Source organism: Pipistrellus hanaki (genome assembly GCF_964339955.1).
Source record: "Pipistrellus hanaki genome assembly, chromosome: 14".
Lineage (NCBI taxonomy): Eukaryota > Metazoa > Chordata > Mammalia > Chiroptera > Vespertilionidae > Pipistrellus > Pipistrellus hanaki.
Window position 1 is genome coordinate 30,534,461 of NC_140516.1, and position 21,474 is coordinate 30,555,934.

The 21,474-nt window shown below is 37.5% G+C and overlaps 2 protein-coding genes across 3 annotated transcripts in view; one reads left to right on the forward strand and one right to left on the reverse strand.

Annotated features, from left to right (window-relative positions):
* Positions 1 to 21,474, reverse strand: part of RNLS (renalase, FAD dependent amine oxidase) — a 218,512-nt gene that overhangs the window by 6,126 nt on the left and 190,912 nt on the right. For both annotated transcript variants that reach the window (XM_084904351.1, XM_084904350.1), the window contains one exon: positions 16,869 to 17,044. In XM_084904351.1, the coding sequence (XP_084760477.1) occupies positions 16,869 to 17,044 (176 nt within the window). The remainder of the gene's footprint in view (positions 1 to 16,868; positions 17,045 to 21,474) is intronic.
* The window catches only part of LIPK (lipase family member K), a 253,310-nt gene continuing 245,891 nt past the window's right edge, over positions 14,056 to 21,474 (forward strand). Inside the window, exon 1 of the mRNA XM_084904387.1 lies at positions 14,056 to 14,427. The gene's annotated coding sequence lies outside the window, so the exon portion shown is untranslated. The remainder of the gene's footprint in view (positions 14,428 to 21,474) is intronic.

The window sequence follows — 21,474 nt, forward strand, 5'->3', positions numbered from 1 at the left end:
CAGAAATGGTAAAATATTGTCAATTTTAATTTAATAGTTCTATGTATCATGATTATTAATTGTGAAAGTTCACACACACACAAAAAAAGTTCCTTTTGAGTGAGAATGAACTTAAAGATGAAAAGAGGGATGCAGACAAGTAGGCTACTGGGTATTTTCAAAAATGATAGTTGATAATTAGCAAAAAATTCAGTGACACACAACAATGGGCATTCTTCCTTCCATACCTATGCCGACAGCTAAAGCATGCCCTTGGACTCTATACCCATATAGACCATCCTTATTGGTTTGGTCTGTAGAAGGGCTGTATTTTAGGCTGACCATTTCTAGTGGGCCCTTGATTTGGTTACTTAGAACCAACCTTTCTGAAATATGGCACTAAGTGATGTTCAAGTGGATGAGGCAAGGGTTAAGGTCTCACAAATTCTAATCCTACATGTGCCATTCACTTGAAGAGAGATCTTGGACAACCTAGGAACAAATCAGGTTCTTACGGCTGCATCTTCTCACTTGTTATGGGTGTAAATTACACTACATTTCATTGAGTCTAAGAGAGAAAAAATGGTGCCAATGTGATCTAATGCTGTATTTTATACTTATGAGAACTGTTCTTTTAAACTTATTTACATGTAAGTCTTTTGCAAACATAAAAAGGAAACAAAAGAGGAATACATTGACTAAGCCTTTCCAAAAACCTTTTCACATTCAGATTTTGACTTTCCCGAGACACTCTCTTTTTATATATATATATATATATATATATATATATATATATATATATATATATATATATATATTATTGATTTTGTACAGAGAGGAAGGGAGAGAGATAGAGAGCTAGAAACATCTATAAGAGAGAGTCATCGATCAGCTAGCTGCCTTTTGCACACGCCCTACTGGGGATGTGCCCGCAATCAAGGTACATGCCCTTGACGGGAATTGAACCCAGGTCCCTTCAGTTCCCAAGCCGACACTCTATCCATTGAGCCAAACCGGTTTCGGCCTGAGACACTCTTTAACTCAGAGTGTTTGGTGCCCACACTCTCCCTCACACAGTCTGTCCTCTGTCCTCTGTGGGGCACAGAACCTTGGGAATGCACCATTTCTCACAAGAGGGCTCCACTGAATTGTCCTTTCTGGGGGTTTCTTTCGAGCCACTGACACTTGTTCCGTAAATTCTGATTGTCCACTTTTCTGTCCACAAAAAAGAAAAGTTTTCAGGCAGCAACTGGGATTCACGTTCTTTTCTCCTTAAAGAATTTATTAATTGCCCTAACCGGTTTGGCCCAGTGGATAGAGCATTGGCCTACGGTCCTAAGGTTCGATTCTGGTCAAAAGTACATGCCCAGGTTGTGGGCTCATTCCCCAGTGGGGGTGGAGGGGGATGTGCAGGAGGCAGCTGATTAATGACTCTCATCATTGATGTTTTTGTCTCTCTATCCCTCTCCTTTCTTATCTGAAATCAATAAAAATGTTAAAAATCAAAAAACCTCATTAATTTAAATATCAAGAGGTTTCTGTGGTGGTCCCACTGTTAGACCAGTAGAATGTGTGAAAAACAGCATCGTGGCTGTCTCCTGGTATATACCATCTGGATGGTGGCATCTTATAATTGATGAAATATGGCAAGTATTAAAAAGGGAAAGGGGAGGAGTTCGGTGAGTCCTTCATAGTAAATGCATAATAAATCAAAAGATAATGAATGATAAGATCTTTCAAGGAGCGCGTTTTCTGGTAATAGCATTTGGTGTCAGGATTTCTAACATCTTTAGATTGCTGGTTTAAACCTTCCATTTTTTGCAGTTCACCCAAATGAGCAACCTCAGGTGAAACTGACAGAGATAGACTGGTTATCAGAGAATCAATTTGTTCATTTGCCAAGGTAAATGTACCGATTTCAGAACCAAGTCTGGTTGCCTTCCCAGACCATTCATTGTAGGAGGCAAATTTCCTCAACTGTGTCAATGATTAGAGGGGTGACGCAGGTTTGCCAGCTCCTGACAGACATCACTAATCAATTGTGGCATTCTTTCCCACTGAGCCCAGAAGTGGCCTCAGCATCCTCCTCACTTCATTGCTTCAGGCAGGCACTACCAGTCGATTGGAGTTGATACTTGAGAGAAATCCTATATAACAATCCTGGGTTAAAAGATTGTAGAGCAAACACGAAATTAGAAATAAGGGAATTAATTATTCTTTACTATTTTTTTTTTCTTCTTTTTTCCATTAATTCAGGATAGTCTGGTGCATTGCCTTTCTCCAACCAGAGTCATGTCAATGCAAAGAATTAGGATCCCACCAGGAGCCATTTCCTCTAGATGATGCTGGGTAACCTTCGAATAACCTCTCCCCAGATCACTGCCCTACCCCTCCATCAGTTACATCGGGGGCTTTGACTGCCGTGTGAAAATAAAAATACAGGTGTTCTGGCTACAACCATAGTTCTATAAAATTGCACACTAAAAATCTCAGGGCTTGTGGAAAAAAAACAAAACAAAACAGAGTTGGGGCAGATGACTCAAAATGTAGGGGACTTTGAACCAAGCATGAACAAAAACAACAAACAATATGGTAGATTGAGGAGCACAGTTAACATTCTCCCAGCCTCTGCCTCTAGCTACATGCTGCAGCCTAACTCCTGGGGCTTGTATTTCCTTCTTTGAGATGTAGGTCCTGGGGGCAGTTGCTTTTAAAAGAGACTATTTTGATATACATTAAAAATATGATCCAGGATGTAGCCTTCTTCATCAATTTGTTGTTTCAGTAAAGGGGAAATGTCCTTGTGGGTTTTTGTTTTTTTTTTGTATTTGTTTTTGTTTTTTCAACAGCACTTGCACCTTTGCTGACGAACTTCACATGATGGAAAACCCAGCCGTTCTTAAGGGCACTGAGACAGTAGCTATTTGCACTAAAGGAAGGCACCTCTGGACATTTTCAGGTATTTTTGTTGTTCTTTTTTTTTTTTTTTTTTTTGGTAAGAGCTTCATACTTGCTGAGGCTTTATCTTTGCTGGTGAGAAAAGTTAACCTCATCACTTGAAAACACAAACATGTGTGAAACCGATATAATTCCTCCATAATACTGATCTCTCAACTGCATTTGAGATCATTCACATTGAAAAGCCAAAGGCCCAAGGGGTTGTAAAAGACTGTAGGTAATTTCACTGTTTTCTTATATTCCAGTACTTTCCCAAGGGTTGCTTTCAGTCTTGAGTATGCCTAAGTCTTTTTTTTTTTTTAAATATATTTTATTGATTTTTTTTTTTTTTTTTTTTTTTTACAGAGAGGAAGAGAGAGGGATAAAAAGAAACATTGATGAGAATCATCGATCAGCTGCCTCTTGCATACCCCTACTGGGGATATGCCCGCAACCAAGGTACATGCCCTTGACCGGAATTGAACCTGGGACCTTTCAGACCACAGGCCAACGCTCTATCCATTGAGCAAACCTGTTTCGGCAAGTATGCTTAAGTCTTGAAAGCAGATGGAGATGACCAAACCATCTCTTGTGCTTTTAAGACACACACAAGCATCTTCTTTTTTCTAAAATTCATTTATTTAATCAATTTCAGTGTCTGAGGGTGAGTCTTTAAATCTTAATGTCTCTTAGTTGCACACTAGCTTGACTGGAGCAGATTCTGAGTAATAATCTCCTTGCACTGGCATTCCCCTGCCCATTGTGCGTGTGAGGTACCAACCGCACTGGCAGTGTGAATAGCTAGGAAGGCTGTGATGGTATGGAGCTGAATCATCCATTTCCTCACTGCCTCTATTCTGCTGCCAGTGTAAACCTGAAACCATGCCATGGAACATAAACAGCAGAAATTGAATATTTGGTTAACTTATTCTTTTATGGCCCCTATGCAAAGCTCGAAGGAAGTGGTTCCCAAAAGTCAATCTATGGCAAAAGAGAAAAAATAAGGAGAATTATGAGAAATATATATATATATATATATATATATATATATATATGGCTAAATGTATTCTATGTATAAATTTCCTCTGAAGTTATGTCTTTACTATTTTTTTTGTTATTCTTTTCATTAAATTCATGTAGCTGTGTTTTGCTTTTTAAATTCATAACTGCAGAATAAAATGATAGCAGTATTATATCAGTGTAGAGAGATTTTATTGGTCCATGAAATAAAAATGCTTCGAACCACTGCACTGGGACAAGGTGCTTAATGTGGCTGAGAACAAAGTCTTTGTCAGTCTGTGGAGTGTTTTCCATAAAGACGGGGTGTGGGTGGGGCAGCAAAGGCTGGCTTTGAAAACCCATCAGTAAGCTCAGGTAACACTGGACAACCTTAGTTTGGATTTGGTGAGTGAATGAGTAATTTTTAAAAGCAGAATAAAATCTTGTATAAAACTTACTACCCAGAAACATGCACAACCTCTCTTCTGTGCAAATATTAATGCAGTAATCATAAAAGGTGTGGTGAAAATAGGGATTTGGGGGGAAAGATGTACTTAAATGTGGAATAAATACCTACCTTCAAATTCATGTACCTAGAGGGTAAAGGTGGCTTGTATGGATTCTGTGTAAACATTTCACTCTTACCTTATCCCTGAGGCATCTATCATATGTCTGCTTTTGAAAATAAGGAGAAATGTAAATAAACGGAGAGGTCAGAAATTATGCTGATGCCAATGGAAATATTTGTTTGCATATTTATAGAAGGGGAACTAGTCCAAGCACTTTGAAAAAGGTGGGACTTCATTAGATAGTTGGATAAAGAAGATGTGGTACACACATACAATGGAATACTACTCAGCCGTAAGAAAAGATGACATAGTGCCATTAGTAACAACATGGATGGATCTTGAAATAAGTCAGATGAAAAAAGTGAAGAACCATGTGATTTTACTCAGATATGGGATATAAACTGGAAGCAACAAACAAAAAAACAAGGCAAACAAACAAAAACTCAGACACACACAACAGTATGGTGGTTACCAGAGAGTAGGGGTGTGTGGGAGGAGGGGAGATAGTAAAGGATAATGGGAATCAAATATGTAGTGACGGAAGGAGATTTGACTTCGAGTGGTGAATACACATACAATATACAGATGATGTATTATAGGATTTTATTAACTAATGTCAGTTCAATAAACTTAATAAAATTTTTAAAAATTTTAAAAAGAAAAAGTTGGGACTTCACTATTATATCAATACTGGAAAATACTACCTACCCCTAAGCAAATTTCCATGGTACAGAAAAGGAAGACCTGAGAAATATTGTTGAATATAAACGTGAAAAAAAAGTTGAATATAAACGTGTTTTTTTTTTTTAACTGTACAAAATGTTTTTTATTGGCTTAATTAAAAATGTAATGTTCCTATTTCTTTTTTTTTATTTAAAAAAATCTCTCTGGAATTTGATGCAAATGCAATAAAAGGTTGCTGATTCTTTTTCACTTAACGCACCACATTACATATGGTAAGAGATATTGGATGTTTAAAGGCCTTAATGAGAAAACTATGAAGGTTGTGTCTTATTCATTTTTGTATTCCCAGCATCTGCTACCTCCTTATACATAGTTAATGTTGAATAAATGTTTTCTCAAAAAACGTGTGAACGCAGGCCAAAACAACAATAAGCACCACCACAACACAACTTCAAACTTTTGAAAATTTCATATTCTCAGTGTTCAAATGGTCTTTAAATGCAGTGGAATTTTTTTCTTTATGAAAATAATTTACTTTGATTTCTCATGTTCTAAATTTTTCTTTTTCTTTCTGAATTGCCAAGTTTATTGCACGTGACACCTCACCATTTTAACCCAGTTCTTTTAGGTGCACTATCCTGGGATATCTGGTGTATTCTAAACCCATAACCCTTGTTCTGACACTTGTGTCATCACCCCTGGAAAGCTGAATTCTTTGCCTGTTGCTCACCTTTTGTAGACTGCAGGCAAAAGCATCAGGAATATTTAAATCACTCCGAATTTCAAATAGGAAGTGAAGATAGTTTCTTAATCGGATAGTTCACCCTCATCTCATAAAATGCCATAGTAAACAATAACTTGAAAAGTGTGAAACTATAATTAAATGAATGTGTGTGTGTGAATGCCTATGTGTATGTGTGATAAGATATACAGATGTTTGTCTTTATTTCAAAAAATGGGGAGGCCATAGTGACAGAGTTCATGTTATTTCCATAGCTATGGCAAAGCTGCAGTAAACATGCACAGACAAAAAGTTTAAATAATCACTTAAATGATTTTTTTTTTCTCTCGGAGTTGATAAATATAAAGCTATAGGAGTCAGAGAAAAACAAGCACAATTTTTCTGGGTGACCTAGCTAATTTATGATGTCTCTATCTTTTTAAAATTCTTTCTTAGAATAGTCAACTCTCTATGCTCAGATTTTTGTGGCATAGCCAGAAATTTTATATATATATATATATATATATATATATATAGAGAGAGAGAGAGAGAGAGAGAGAGAGAGAGAGAGAGAGCAAGAGAGAGTATATCTGTTATATTATTAGAAAAAGTGATAATAAGGATTATTTATTAACCATTCCTTGCTTATTAGTGAAATTAAATAATATTCAAAACTGAGATAATAATTGATTTTTAATATTTAATCTATTTTAGGTATATTTCCTTAAAAATATTGTACATCTTTTGGCCACTGGTATATGAGACCCTCAGTCCTATATTATCTTACAGTTCATATTCATAAAAAGCTTTCTCAACACATGGGTGTTTTTCTGCAGAGATGGTACATTTTTAATTGGTTCCTATGTGTTATGTTCATCATCTCATTCTGCCTCTGTTCTACTCATCTCTCCAGTGTTCAATTATATTTAATGGTGATTTCATAAACTCATTTCTTTGTTGTGCATCAGGGAAAGGTTTGCTTGTATTGTGGGTTCCTGGCTACAGACACAGCTCTGTCTCTGATACTATGAAGAGCTGCCATAAAATTACTATTGGTTGGAATATCCTAGGTGTGAAGAAAGTGATGTGGTTTGGTCAATTCTCAGTGGAGCTTTTCACTTTATAGGTGTTTGTCTATTCTATTTGAATAAACCATTGGGTAGATGCAGGCCGAAGGTGCCACAAATCATTTATATGATCCATGGATCAGCTTTAGTGGGCTCGAACTGCAAAACACACACTTTGCTGAAATTGTATATTCAGTTGCTGAAGTCTATAAGGAATCCATTTAGACCCAGTCTATCTTTTAAACATTGGAGCAGTCTATTTTGATGAGGATTTGCTCAGGATAAGCACACAATAAAGAAAGAGATACTGTTTCCTCTAGTGCTGCTGCGGTAATAATGGACAAAACAATAGTTGTATTACGTTTCCCTGTAGGGTTTTTAATTTAATAGAAGATAGCTCGGGCCTTCAGCAAGCTTTAGTATACTCACTCATTAACCCCTCACATATCTGTTGTGTTCCCAGTAGTTGCCGAGCGCTGTGTAGGGTGGGACCAGTCCCCAGCCATGAGGTGATTTAACAGATTGGCACCCTTTTGTTTCCATCTAAATGTAAGTGTTGCACAACAGTCTCTCAAAGAACCCAACTGGGATCTTAGGATGCAGAGGGCAAGGTATGCTTTTGGTTGTGAGTCTAGAAATAATCCTAAATTCATCTTTCCTACTCATCTGAGCCTAACACGCCTTTCCCCATTTAATAGCTGCTTAATTTCCCACCCATTCTACCTTTCTTCATCCCTTCTCCCATTCCCTTTCCCTTCTGGATGACCCAGACGCATGGTCATTATTTCTTTCTGGTTCTCATTCACCTTGAACAAACCTAACAGCTTTTTCTTTGGGCTGTGCAATTATGGCAGAGAGATTGCAACTGTTTTTGATCTTCAGGTTGAGAAACAATCTTCCTTCTACTTTTAATACTGGGAAATAAAGGGTCAATGCATGCGCTCCTCAGAGAGACAATAATGGAGGATAAAAACAAGTAGTTTTAAGTTAGCTTAACTGAGGTGTAATTTATAATACAGTAAAATTCACCCTATTATACTGTTCCATAAGTTTTGCCAAAGTACACAGCTGTGTTAACTACTACTATAAGCAACATAGAGAACATATCCATCAACACCCCTGCCCTTCCCACAAATTCCCCTTGCCTCTTTGTAATTAATTCTCTTCTCCCAATCACAGCTCCTGGCAACCACGGATCGGTTTTCTGTCCCTGCAGTATTCCAGAAAGCCATATAAATAGAATAATACAATATGTCGTTTTTGAGTCTGGCTTCTTCCATTATATAATGCTTCTGAGATTCACTCCTGCTATGACTAGTTTGTTTCATTTTATTACTGAGTTTTCATTTATGGATGGACAATAGTCTGTTTATTTACCAGGGGATAATATTCAGGTTATTTCCAGTTTGGGGCAATTATTAAGAAAGCTGCTGTGAACATTTGCAAATAGAACTTTACGTGGATATAGATCTTTATTTCTCTTGGGTAAATCCCTCAGAGTAGGGTGGCTGGATCATATGGTAAGTGCATATTTAATTTTTTTATAAACTACAAAACTCTTGTCCCAAGGGGCTGTGCCATTTTGCGTCCTCACAGTGACATGTGATAATTTCAGTTGCTATACATCCTCACCAGTATTTGGCATCTTTAGAGTCTAATTTGAGCTATTCCAGTAGGTATATCATGATATCTCATTGTAGTTTTAATTTATAATTTCCTAAAAACCAAGGATTGTTTTTCCATTTAGGTCTATGATCCATGTTTAGTTAAGTTTTGTATATTGTATGCAACCTGGGCTTCTAAATCTCAAGTGACATGTTCCAGTTTCTATTTTGTCCCTTACTAAGCAAAACATTCAGCATGAACCCCAGTTTCCTCACTTAAAGCAAAGATAGCAATATTTACTTCCTAACATGTCAGAATTGTTGTGAGAATCAAATGAAAAAAAGCATAAAAATGTTTTCTAAACTCAAAGTATACATGTTAACTAATAGTTTCTAGCTGACAGCAGCAAAAGTGATAGTATGAGAATGTGTCATACTTGGGAGAAAGTCAAAACTCAAACAATTACCAGCAGTAAAGCGAGGTGTTTAAAAGCACTAGTTTTTAAATAGACATGCACTTGAATTCCAGTTTTGCCACTTCCTGGTGGGAGAACCTCATATAAGCTACTGAGTTCTCTAATTCTCAACTTTCTCACCCATGCAATGGGGAAGGAATATAAACTACATAGTGTGGTTGGAGAATGAAGGGAGTTACCTACAAAGCTCAGTGAGCTGCACAGATTAGGGGATTAATAAATGGCATTTTTAAGAGAGATGATGTGTGTGTGTGTGTGTGTGTGTGTGTGTGTGTGTGTGTGTGTATAGATAGATATAGACACACTCTAATAAAAAGATGCTGTAGGCTGTTATGGTTTATAGAAGTGCTACAACAGATAATGGCAAAGACCAAGGTGAAAAGAAAGAATGTACTTTGAATTCTTCTGCTTCTGGGAAAATACATGTATTGTTGGAACATCATTCCAACATCATTACCTTTGCCTCTCTGACTTCTTGTAGAATTTAGCTCAAGAGACATCTTCTTTTAGAAGGTGATTTATAACCACTTCCTCTGAAATCTGCTCTTTGCTCACATAGTACGTCATGCATGCCTTTCTTATCGCAAACTACACCATAATTTGATTATCTGTTCATTGGTTGGCCTTGCTGATTAGATGGAAAACTCCTTGAAGGAAGGAAGCAAGCTTTGAGTCTTTAGAATCCAGTATAATGTCTGGCATGGTGTGACATGAAATGATGAATATATGTTATTTCTTTCTAATGTGGGCATAGATGGCTTTTGTCAACTAAACTTTTTCCATTTGCTAGGTTTAGGTCATAACACTGATCTCTACTCTAAGTAGACTTACCTTCTATGTAATAGTGACAGAAAAGAGCCTATTTCTCTTATGGTATCCAGGCCCATATAATAACACCCATCACCCAGTTTTAAGTAGTAACATTGGGTACAGGTGACTATATATAACATTTGTTCAGGAAAGACAACATGGAGTCCTTTTTAAAGTTTTCTATAAAGTAGAGCTGTTCAGAGTAATTAGTTCTTCTGAATAAGTGTGATGCTAACTACATGGCAGGGTAAGTCCCACGAGTACTCGAGTAATATAATTTAATTAAACATATATGTGTTAAAACGTTTAATACCTCACATAATATGGGACTTTGTGAAAAGGGGAAATATCTGTCCATAAAACTTCAATGAAATTATGACTTTACATCCTTAACTCAATGACCAGCATTTCTCAGCAGATGATCTCACACTTAGCTACCTCATAATAAGTTGAAGTAACTAGTTAATTATGTGCTAGTGACAAGAGGCGGGAGATTACTCAATGATTTGCGTAGGATGGACACCTGTTAGAGTTCCTGCTGTTGATGGATCGGGTCATACCCTGATCCACTCATTTTAAAAGGCCTGTTTGGCTCTTCCCAGTTTACTGTAAACTTATATATAGCACATAGGCATAAATGCTCATGGCCATAATTTCATGCATGCCAGGAAATGTTGACTCACGGCATAAATGTGCTAAGTTTGCCAAACACTGGAAAATGTGCAAGTTAGTTTAGGAATGAATGTCAAGAAGCTGAAAAATCTATAAGCTTCAAAAAAAAACTCAAGTGAGAAGAGTTGCTTGTGTCCACAGGGATCCACCACTTTTATCTCCCTTTGTTCTTGTATTACTCAGTAGTCCCTGTGGTATGAGTAAGTGTCATAGCTTCTGGCATTGAATCAATTCTTCTGAAACATCCCAGTCCAGAACTATCTGCATATGTAAAGCAGAGTGAAGATAAGAGGAAGAAACTAAAAAGAGAAGTGTATGAAAAAAAAAGGAGCAGCATAAGGAAGGGCACGAAGAGAGGTAGTCAGTGAAAGAAGACAGCAAGGGATGTAGAGCTAAGCTATTGACTAAGAAAGGGCCAGGGAAGCACCTTCTTCACCTTCTACCTGTCCTCCTCCTCCTCTTGTTCCCACTACTTAGTGACACTTATTGAAAACTCCTCTGTACTAGTGTCTGCAGGAAATGTTTTCTTCCTGTTCTCTCATTCATTTTAACCACTAACCCTCCAGGTAGGTTCAGTTGTTACCATTTATAGCTTAGACCCCTGAGGCTTAGAGCTGCCATCTAGCTTGCTCCAAGGCATGTGGAGAGCCAAGGTTTGAACCAAAGTCTGTCTAACTTCAAAGTCCAAGATCATAATCACAGCACATTATTAAAAATCCAGGAATTACAAACAGAAATGTGGGAGAAAAGTCATAGGACTAGTGGCAGAATGACCAAAAAAAAAGCATGCTTTTATTGCAGAAATACACTACTAAACAACGTAACAAATGTACTGAAACTCATAAATACAATTGATTATTTACTTTCAAATACTTATCCTAGAAGGCCATATGTTAAATCCATAACGATGCATTGGCCAATGTCTCTTAGGGGTACCAGCTGTGAACTGCTTTTAGATTCAGCCTACAAGTCACATTAAAACAGATAAATACAAATAGCTGTATTTCTTTAGTTGTATCTATAAAAACATTTTTTAAAAAATTATCAAGGTTGATGATCCATTTTATTAAAAAGGTTTAAGTCCAAATGACTTTGGTTCAGATTGCAGCGATCCGATCCAACTGATAATATGCTGAAGAATGCATGTCAGACTCTGAAAGAGAAGCCCCATCTTTTTTGAAATAAAGGTGCATCTTCATCAAGGTGACTGACTACTTTGACAGAAACAATCCTTTGGATTTATAATTATGGTATATTCCTATAACAAGTCACTGGTTTCCAGTTCCTACCTATCTACAAAAAGAAAATTAGGAAGATACAGCAGAAGGTGAATAAGAAAGAAAAAGAAAAAGTGAAATTATTAATCACCACCTGACCTTCCAATGCTAAAATTAGACATAATTACCCACCAGAAACTAATCTCATGAGGGAATAATGTAAGTATATGGGTGTCTTAGGCTTTTCTCTGTATATTTTCTTCTCCCCTACCAAACACAAATCTCTAGGGAAAATTCTGGGTGCACATTTCTTCCTTTCTCTTTTATTCTTTCTAATTCCTGGGTAGTTCTATGCCAACTGCGGTATTCAGGTGAGGAAGATCCGAGGAAGTGAAAAAGGGGATTTGCATTGAACAGGGCAAAGTTTTCCTTGTCTTAGAAGAAAACAAAAAGGACAGAGTCCAAAGTGGAGTATGTGAATGGGAGGCTGAAGAGAGAAAAGACAGAAAAAGAGATGAGCCACATGGCTGACTGTCAGAGTAAACTGTGTGGGGAATTAAATCGTAAGGGTGCAAATAGATTTGAGGAAGCTTCCAGGGGGGAGAAACAGTGAATGAGAACAGAGACCTAACACATACTCCTGAGGATGAAATCTCTTCAATGTTCTTTAAAGTTCTATAAAACATACTAGTAGAAATTTGAATTAGTTTACATTCCTTTTGTTTGGTGAATTGTGTTTCTTTGCAGCACAAGCCTGGGACATAGGAAGCCCTTGATTTATTGAGGTGACAGTAATAAGACTTTCACAGCAGGTGTCATTAATACTGTTTTTAAGGGAGGACTTTAGATTGCTTATAAAGCCTCATAATTATATGCAATGTTGTGTTTATATGTACTTGCATATTTTGAAGTTATGACAATTTTCATGTTTATAGCTTTTATCAGATTCATAAAGAGTTCATGATTCTTTTTCTTCAAAAATATGAAAAGACTGCCATTGGGGAGAAAGTACAGGCTCAGGGCAAAAGATCAAATGAGGAAATGTAACTATAGAAGATAACTGAGGTTTAATTCTATTACTAGCTTAATATGCTAGTCTAAATCTATTTATTTGGACAAAGGTACCAATATATTCATTTGCTACCTCCCTCTCCTCTTTCTTATCCCCCTATTTCTCCTCCTGTTCTCCTCCTGTTATTTTTTTTAAACCTTAGTTTATTAGTTTCTCTTAAGCATATAGTTATCTCAGAATTTCCTTTTTTAAAAAATATATTTTTATTGATTTCAGAGAGGAAGGGAGAGGGGATAGAGAGATAGAAACATTAATGAAAGATAATAATTGATTGACTGCCTCCTACACGCCCCTATTTGGGGGGGGGGGGGGGTAATTGAGCCTGCAACCCACATGTGCCCTTGGCCAGAATCAAACCTGGGATCCTTCAGTCCTCAGGCCAATGCTTTATTTACTGAGCAAAATCAGCTAGGGCTCTCCTTATTATTTAAAAATACATTTGGTGATTTAAAAAATAATAATCCATTTGTGTGCAAATAAAATGAAGAAAAGAGCCCCTGATGAATTAATATTTCAAGCAAATCAGATATATCCTATAGTTTGAGAGAGCATCGTGATAGAACCTGAAACAGAGGAGAGCACAGCAAGTAGTAGTGGTGAGAGTATTAAGATTAGCAAACTGATTAGATGTCCCCATCAAGGTACATGCAAAGGTGTCTTCAGTTATTACTCTTCTGATGAAAGGACGAATATATCATACTAGTTACAGAAACCCCAATTCAATGTTTCACAGCCAAGGTAGCAAGCTATATTAACCGGATAAACATTTAAATTATGGAGGGCAAATAGATGCAAAGGGGAGGAACCAAGAACCGGGAAGATCTGCCATCACTTTGCTAACTTTGTTTGCACCACCTACTCAAGTGTTTTATTCAAACCCCAAATGGGAGGCACAAAGCAGCTCCCAAGTCTTTCAAACACGCCTTCTTTCCTCATCTGCCTTTTTCCTCTGTGATGAGCAGCACCCACAAGAATGCACTGTTATCTTACTCAAGGCAAAACCATTTCGTTTAGTGTCTTAGGAGAGGCCTTCAGCAGCCCTCTAGGGTTCTGTGAGCAGAGTACTAGCCATGTCTCAGGCATTCATTACATGCTTATTTAATAAATGAGTAACCGAATGAGTAAAAATCTTTCACCTTCCTGCTGCCAATGTGGTGTGTGATTTTAGAGGCGACCCTGGGAGAGCAACATGGAAAACCAAGACATTATCTCCCCCACCCCACACAACACTCCCGTCTTTGTCAGACGGCACTCACTTCCTTTGAGTGCCTTGAGACTAAAGGCCTGATGCTCATAAAGGGTAATGGGGAGAGTAGCTTAGAGTATCCAGGTGAGCCCAATGTGGGAAAGTAGCCTGGGTTATCCAGGTGAGCCCAGTGTAATCACAAGGGTCCTTCAAGAACGTGTGAGGCAGGAGAACAGGTCAGAATGAAAAGGACTTGACCCACTTTGCAGGCTCTGAAGATGGCGGAAGGGGCCTCGTGCCGACTGGGGGCAGCTGCTAGAAAACGTGAAAGACAAGAACATGGATTCTCTCCAAAAGCTGCACCAGAAGAAACACAGCTCTGCCAACGCCTTGAATTTAGTGAGACCCTCCTTGAACTTCAGAACGCCAGAACTGTAAGATCATACATTTATGTTGTTTTAAGCTATGGGATTTGTGGTACTAGGAAACAGGGTCGGTGCAGAGGAAACAGAGAGTCAGTGAGACAAAGTGAAGGACTTGAGAGACAAATGGGTGGGTTTTGTCATTACTAGCCAATGGACTTATGGGGATTTTGTTCATGTCTCCCAGGCTTTGTTTCTCTCAGGGGTGTAGTGGTTAAAACTGGCAATCTCTAAGGCTTCTCTGATACTCTAAGTGAGAACACATCTTAGAACTGCCCAGCTCCAGGACTGCCACACTTGTGGGTGCTCTTCACTGCTACCTCCCTTTCTCTTCTTCTTCTAACCCACCCAGCAGATTAGGGATCACAAAGAAAAAGGGAAAACTAAAATAAATTTAGATAAAAAGTTAAGGCTGAGGGGTGTAGATACGAGGGGTATACCACCACTGCTTGAAGCATGGGACAGCAGTTCTGTGGTCTGTCTAGGACTTCATAAAATGAGGGTTTCAAGGTTAGAGAGAGAGAAGAAAACAAGAGGTAGAGTGTGAAAAATAGGGGGAGATTTGGGTAGAGCAGGACAGGGGGTGGAGAAAAAGGAAGGGAACACATGCTGCTTAAAATATGGGTGGAATTTCCCCTACAAGGGTACGGTACCATTAATTAGAAATAGGAAAACGGTCAAAATCAGTTGTTTGTTTCTCTCTCTTTTTTGTGTGTCATTGTTACTACACCATCCTTCCCTTCAGTTTAAACACTATATTAGGCCATATCCATAACACAAACATTTATGCATTATCAAAGGTAGATCATGTGTTCTGGATGGCAAGGGAGGAGGGGTGCACGCATTCATGTTACATTTCAAAGGCTAAGATGGACCTTTTAAAGGCGTTGAAGAAATGTTCTCTTGGAAGTAATACTAGAAAACTAACTAGTAAAATGCTATTAAGTTTCTGAGCCTGTCATTATTTCTTTTCCTAAGATGATTAGAGATTCTATCTATCATCTATCTAGCTATCACCTATCTAGCTATCATCTCACAATGAAGGTAAGATCTCTGCCATCAATGACAATGCTATGTTCTATAGAATGCTGCTCAAGGTAATAGGGAAGTATATGAAAAAGTATATGAATGGTGGAAAATGCAAACTTCTAAGGTTGAATGACAACTTATTCCCTTTCAGGCTTTGCAGCAATGTAGATTTAATGACTACAGAGCCGTAAATATACTGGAATAATTTCAAGAGAGAACATCCAAATTGTAATAGAAAGCATTTCTAGGGTTTGGATGTACTTTGTGTTCAAACACGGTTTTATTACATTTTGTGATATTGCACAACTTTGAATAGGCCATTTTGTGGTAAGGTCCAATCTATTTCTACAACATTTTAAACTTTAAGAAATGAGTATATTTTAACCCATATTTTTGGCTCATTAATAAATTATTTAAAGGAAATCACAGGAAGAAACTCACAAACTATTGTTCCTTTAAAGGATGTTTATAAATCGCAAAGTGACTTGTTGTGTACTGTGTCTAGCTGTGTACTAGGTTCCCTGTATCATTGAACTTGGGAATGTGGGTAAACACATATTCCTGCAGCAATTTTAGGAAGTCATTTACAATTTCCCATTTCCTTTCATTTTGGAAAACCCTTTACCATACACAAAATCTGCTGCATATCTTACAACACCACTCTTTCTAAAGGCTTACAGCTGAGATGACCGATAGTGCTGATAAATCAGTTCATCCATAGGGAAAAAAAAAAAAAAATAGACAACTCACTGTGTCTTTCCCCTTCCTGCCCTTTGCTCCACTGTCCCTGAATAACTTCGCAACAGAGTTTACAGATCAAAAGGCTTTTTCTAGGAATACTCACAAACTTCCCCTGAAATATGCAGCGACTTTCAGAAAAGTCAACATTTACTTAGCGTTACAGAGCTTTAAGTTTGAGCTAGTCCTGAGATCAGCAGGTTTATCTGACCCTGAAAACCAGCCTAACTGGCCGATCTGTGCAGGCATTCATCTTTCTCCCGCAAAGAGCTCTGCTGGCAGCAGTCAAAACCAAAGTGGGAACTTAATAAAAATGAAAACTGTGGTAGCAAAATACACTTAATGAGGTTAATTTGATGTATTGCAAAAATTTGGGAGGTTACAGTGGTTTCTATATAACCACAGCACTGATTTAGAAAAACCCCAGGGAAACAGCTGCATTTGGATATGTAACTTGCCTTGCTTGCATAGGAAAGCCAAGATTTTTCGGGTGTATGTCTTGAGATGCTAAAATGTGCACATTAGATTGGGGCAAATTGTTTGCATTTCTTAATTGAGAAATAACAGGATAATAAAACCTGCAGATGTTTATGCTTACACGTTAGGCAAAAGGATCAGAAAGAGCCAAGTCAGTTCTGCTGAGCTGTTAAGAAAATCGTGCTCCTACTACTGGGTTCCGTGATTACCTGTGAATGTCTCCATTTCTGGCATTTGGTAGCGACTGGCTGCGGCAAACCTGGCAAAATGTTTTCCAGCTGCTGGAAAATTAACTCTTCCACCTCCTCAACATCACGTTCCAAGTGTTTAACTCCAAAGGAGACAGTGGTGTGAATCACAAGGGAAGGCCCGATTTCTGATGACACTAGAGTAAGATGAACATAAGGGTACATCTTAGGGTGGGTAACGTGGAAGTGTCTCTCAGCCTTTCAATGTCTCAGATTTAAGAATTGATCACAATAGTCAGACAATAAATGGAGGGGAAATACACTCTAATCTTTGGAGCATAAAACCAGGCTATTTCTGAAATCCAAAATCAGTTTTCTCTGAAGAGAAGAAAAAATTCGTGATGTACTTTAGAAATTACATTTTAGGTCATGCTAAAGAATGGGAAGGAAGGGCACCTACTATGTACTTCTCTGGGTAAAATTAAAATTACTGGTATGTTCATCTTCTCTCATCCACTAAATTATAAACTCTTTAGGGCAGGCACCATTTCTTACATATATCCTATATTCTCCTTAAATTCTAAGAACAAAATAGATGTTCAAAAAAATACTTATTCTGCCAAAACCGGTTTGGCTCAGTGGATAGAGCGTTGGCCTGAGAATTGAAGGGTCCCAGGTTCGATTCCGGTCAAGGGCATGTACCTTGGTTGCGGGCACATCCCCAGTGGTGGTGGGGGCGGGTGTGTGTGTGCAAGAGGCAGCTGACAGATGATTCTCTCTCATCAACGTTTCTAACTCTTTATCCCTCTCTCTTCCACTCTGTAAAAAATTAATCAAATATATTTTTTAAAATACTTATTCTTTTTTTCTTTTATAAAAAACATTTCAAAGTGTTTTGTTGATATTACTAAATGCTAGAGGAAAATATCATTACCACTTTCAAAAATAATTGGGCTTTTCTCTAAAAATAGACTTTATAATATTGTCCTTTATCTTTTAAGTAGCATTAAACATAAAAGTCTGCCTCATTTATAACATGGAGCTACTTTCCACTTTTGTTTGCCATTGCAATTTTGTGTGCTATATTTCACAATTACAAATAATGAGTGTCTGTGTCGTATCTTTCACTCATTAGCAGCATATAGAAAAATCAAATAAAGTTCGAAGTTGAAAGCAAAGTGACTGAGGCATTTAGAAAATACAGACTTGGAAGGAATGTTAGCAATAGTCTGCCTGCTAGTCTTTTTTTTTTTTTTTTTTTTAATATATTTTATTGATTTTTTACAGAGAGGACAGGAGAAGGATAGAGAGCCAGAAACATCGATGTGATGCTCTATCCACTGAGCCAAACTGGTTTCGGCTGCCTACTATTCTTATTTGTTTAAATCAAGCCCAGGAGAAAGTTGATTGGAAACAATAATAGATCTGAAATGCATGAGATGATAATATATAGTTGGTGCTTCCCCCCAACCCCCCTGAGAGAAGAGAATATTAAAGCTTTTAAGGAAATGACAGGAGTTGTCAAGCCTGATTCTGAAAATTCTTTAATTTGGGATTCTAAAGACAATGATCTATGTAAGGTAGGTTTCTACAATTTTAAACAGAAAAAAAAGTTGTGCAACATAAGCCACTATTGTTATGTGCCCACTTAACCTCTTTACACTTCAGGGATTTGTACTGTTTTATATAAAATCAGCATGTTAGGGGTATGGTGTGGATTAAATATATAAGGCATGTGATGTGCTCAGCAGCTTCTGGCACAGAGTAGGTGCTTCATAAATGTAAGCTATGGGAATAGAAACAATAAATCAGATACACACAAGGGGAAAGGTCCCATGGTTTTGCCCAAGTGATGGGTGTGAACTATTTTTTTTGTAAGAGTACTTCATTTTTCCATTGCTCTCTGCTCAGAGAATCCTGAATTATCAATTTTACCCCCCCAAAACATGAGGAAAGCCCTAACCAATTTGGCTTGGTGGATAGAGCATTGGCCTGCAGTCTGAAGGTTCCAGATTCAATTACGGTCTTGGGCACATCCCCATTGGGAGGTGTGGAGGCAGCTGATCAATGTTTCTCTCTCATCAATGTTTCTAACTCTCTATCCTTCTCCCTTCCTCTCTGTAAAAAAAAAAAAAAAAAAAAAAAAAAAAAAAAAAATCAATAAAATATATATTTAACAAACAAACAAACAAACATGAGGGAAGACCATCCTAAAATACTGTAAGCATTTTAACAAATAAAGTGAGTGCTTTTACATATGTCTGGAGAAGACTGGACTTCAGAAGATAGGCAGTGAATGCAAAGGTAAGGAGATTGTCCACTGTTTTCACCTCACAGTATTTGGAACGACTTGAAAAGGAAATTGAGGGAGCATCTCTTTGAATGGTCAAGGTTTGACCTATCAGTGTATGGGTACCACACAGACAGGGAAGGACCAAGGAGTGCAACGTCTCACATTCTTTCACCCAATCCCACTACAGTGAAACCTATTGCATATTGCCACAGGGAGTGCTTTGTTATCAGTAATAAATTCAGGGAGGCCCATTCACAGCAAGGGGGTGTCAATGCCACCATTCTTCCACCAGGTAACACATCTTCCCAGAGACTGGGAAAGCTATTGGCTCTGCATTCTGCAGCAGGAGAATTGGGGTTCTGAGGTGACTTTCTATGGCAGGTTTGAGGAAAATGAATGCCAGCTGCGTGCTGAAAACCAAGAGGTTACACTCACCCAGCCATTTGTGCTAGGGGGAGCTGGTAAAATTATGAAGGGGGTGATGTGCATTGTCGCCAGGGTTCTCTCATTTACATTAGTCATGCACTCCAAGGAAAGCAATAAAAAGGAGATTTAAGACCCAAAATGAAACAGTCTTTGCATAACAATGAGACACAGTTTTTTGAAAACCGAGATTAAAATTTGAAGAGCCACAAACTAAAACAGTACATTTTAAGGAAAAGCTTCCTCCTGTCCACCCCTTCCCCCACTTTCCCCACTCCAAGTTAAAGAGTATTTTTTAGGAGCATATATTAAAAAATGCAAACATCCAACCAGAGTTTAAACATAACCAAGGTTTGCAAATAGAGCATTATAAAAAGCGACAAATATGTTAATAGGATTCAGAGCATAAATTCAGTGTAATCTTTACTCCTTGGCCACTGAGAAGGTAATGATGTTATCTTTTTCCTTCTTTATTCAGTTTAACAAGCATTGCACTTTGCTTTTGGCATTTTAAATGTAAAGTTCATAGTAAGTTGACAACTATTTCCGTATGTTGGGAGATCAATGGCTTTAGTCTGTAGATATTTGGACCCTTGCATTCTTAACAGCTCCATGGTCTTAAGCAATTTAATCTCTCAGGCTTTGCTTTCTTCCATGAATTAAAAGGGAGTATTATAATTTACCTTATAAGGCTGTCATGAGGATTAAATGGGTTAGGACACATAAAAGCCTTTCTTCAAATATAAAGTGCTACACAAATGTGAGACATTTGTAGATAATACTTTTTTTTTTTTTTTTTTTTTTCAATCTCTATGCTGCGGTTAGAGCAGTTTTAGAAAGGGTTAACAGAGTTGACTCCTCTCAAAGTATTAAGATTAATTATTCTATCAACACCCCAGGAACAGTGGCAAACTATTCTTGGGGTGTTGGCACAGAAGATTCTTTTAGTTTTTGTTGTGTGTGTGTTTTTTTTGTTTGTTTTGTTTACTTGTGGTAAAATAAACATAACATGAAATTTGCCATTTTAAACTATTTTAAGTTTATAGTTCTCTGGCATTAAGTACATTCACATTGTTCTGCAACCATCACCACCATCCATATCCAGAATGTTATCTTCCCAAACTAATACTCTTTACCCGTTAAACACTAACCCTTCAAGCTTCCCTTCTTCACCCAGCCCCAGTCCACCACCATTCTATTTCTGTCTCTATGAGTTTGACTATTCTAGATTCCTCATGTAAGTGGAATCATACAATATTTTTCCTTTTGTGACTGGCTCATTTCGCTTAACATATCTTCAAGGTTCATCATTTTTGTTGCATGTGCCAAATTCCTTTTAAGACTGTATGACATTCCATTGTGTGTGTGTGTGTGTGTGTGTGTGTGTGTATGTGTGTGTATCAATCACATCTTGTTTATGCATTCACCCATAGAAGTAATTTCTGTTGCTTTGACCTTCTGGCTATACTGCACAATGCTACTATGAACATAGATGTACAAATATCTGAGTCTCTGCTTTCACTTCTTTTAGGTATATACCCAGAAGTGGGACTGCTGAGTCATATGATCATTTTATGCTGCCTTTCCGAGTCTCAGGTTTTTCTTGCTTCTTTGGCTCAGTCTCCATTTGATTTGATAAGTAGAGTTGCTTAGTTAAAGATGAATATTATCATGTTGAGTTAAGAAAATAGTATCTAACTCTATGCTGTTTACAATAAAATACATTTTAAAAACAAATCCTAACTCAATTATGTGAAGTCAGAGAATGTGATTTGAATGCTACTTTAAGATTTGTTAACTGGCTTCATACATAGTTTTCAAAAGTATTATATGTGTGCTTGAATATAATTTTTTAGATGTTGAATTAACATTTTAAGTTCATTGAATCTTATTAATTATGTAGTTCTAAAT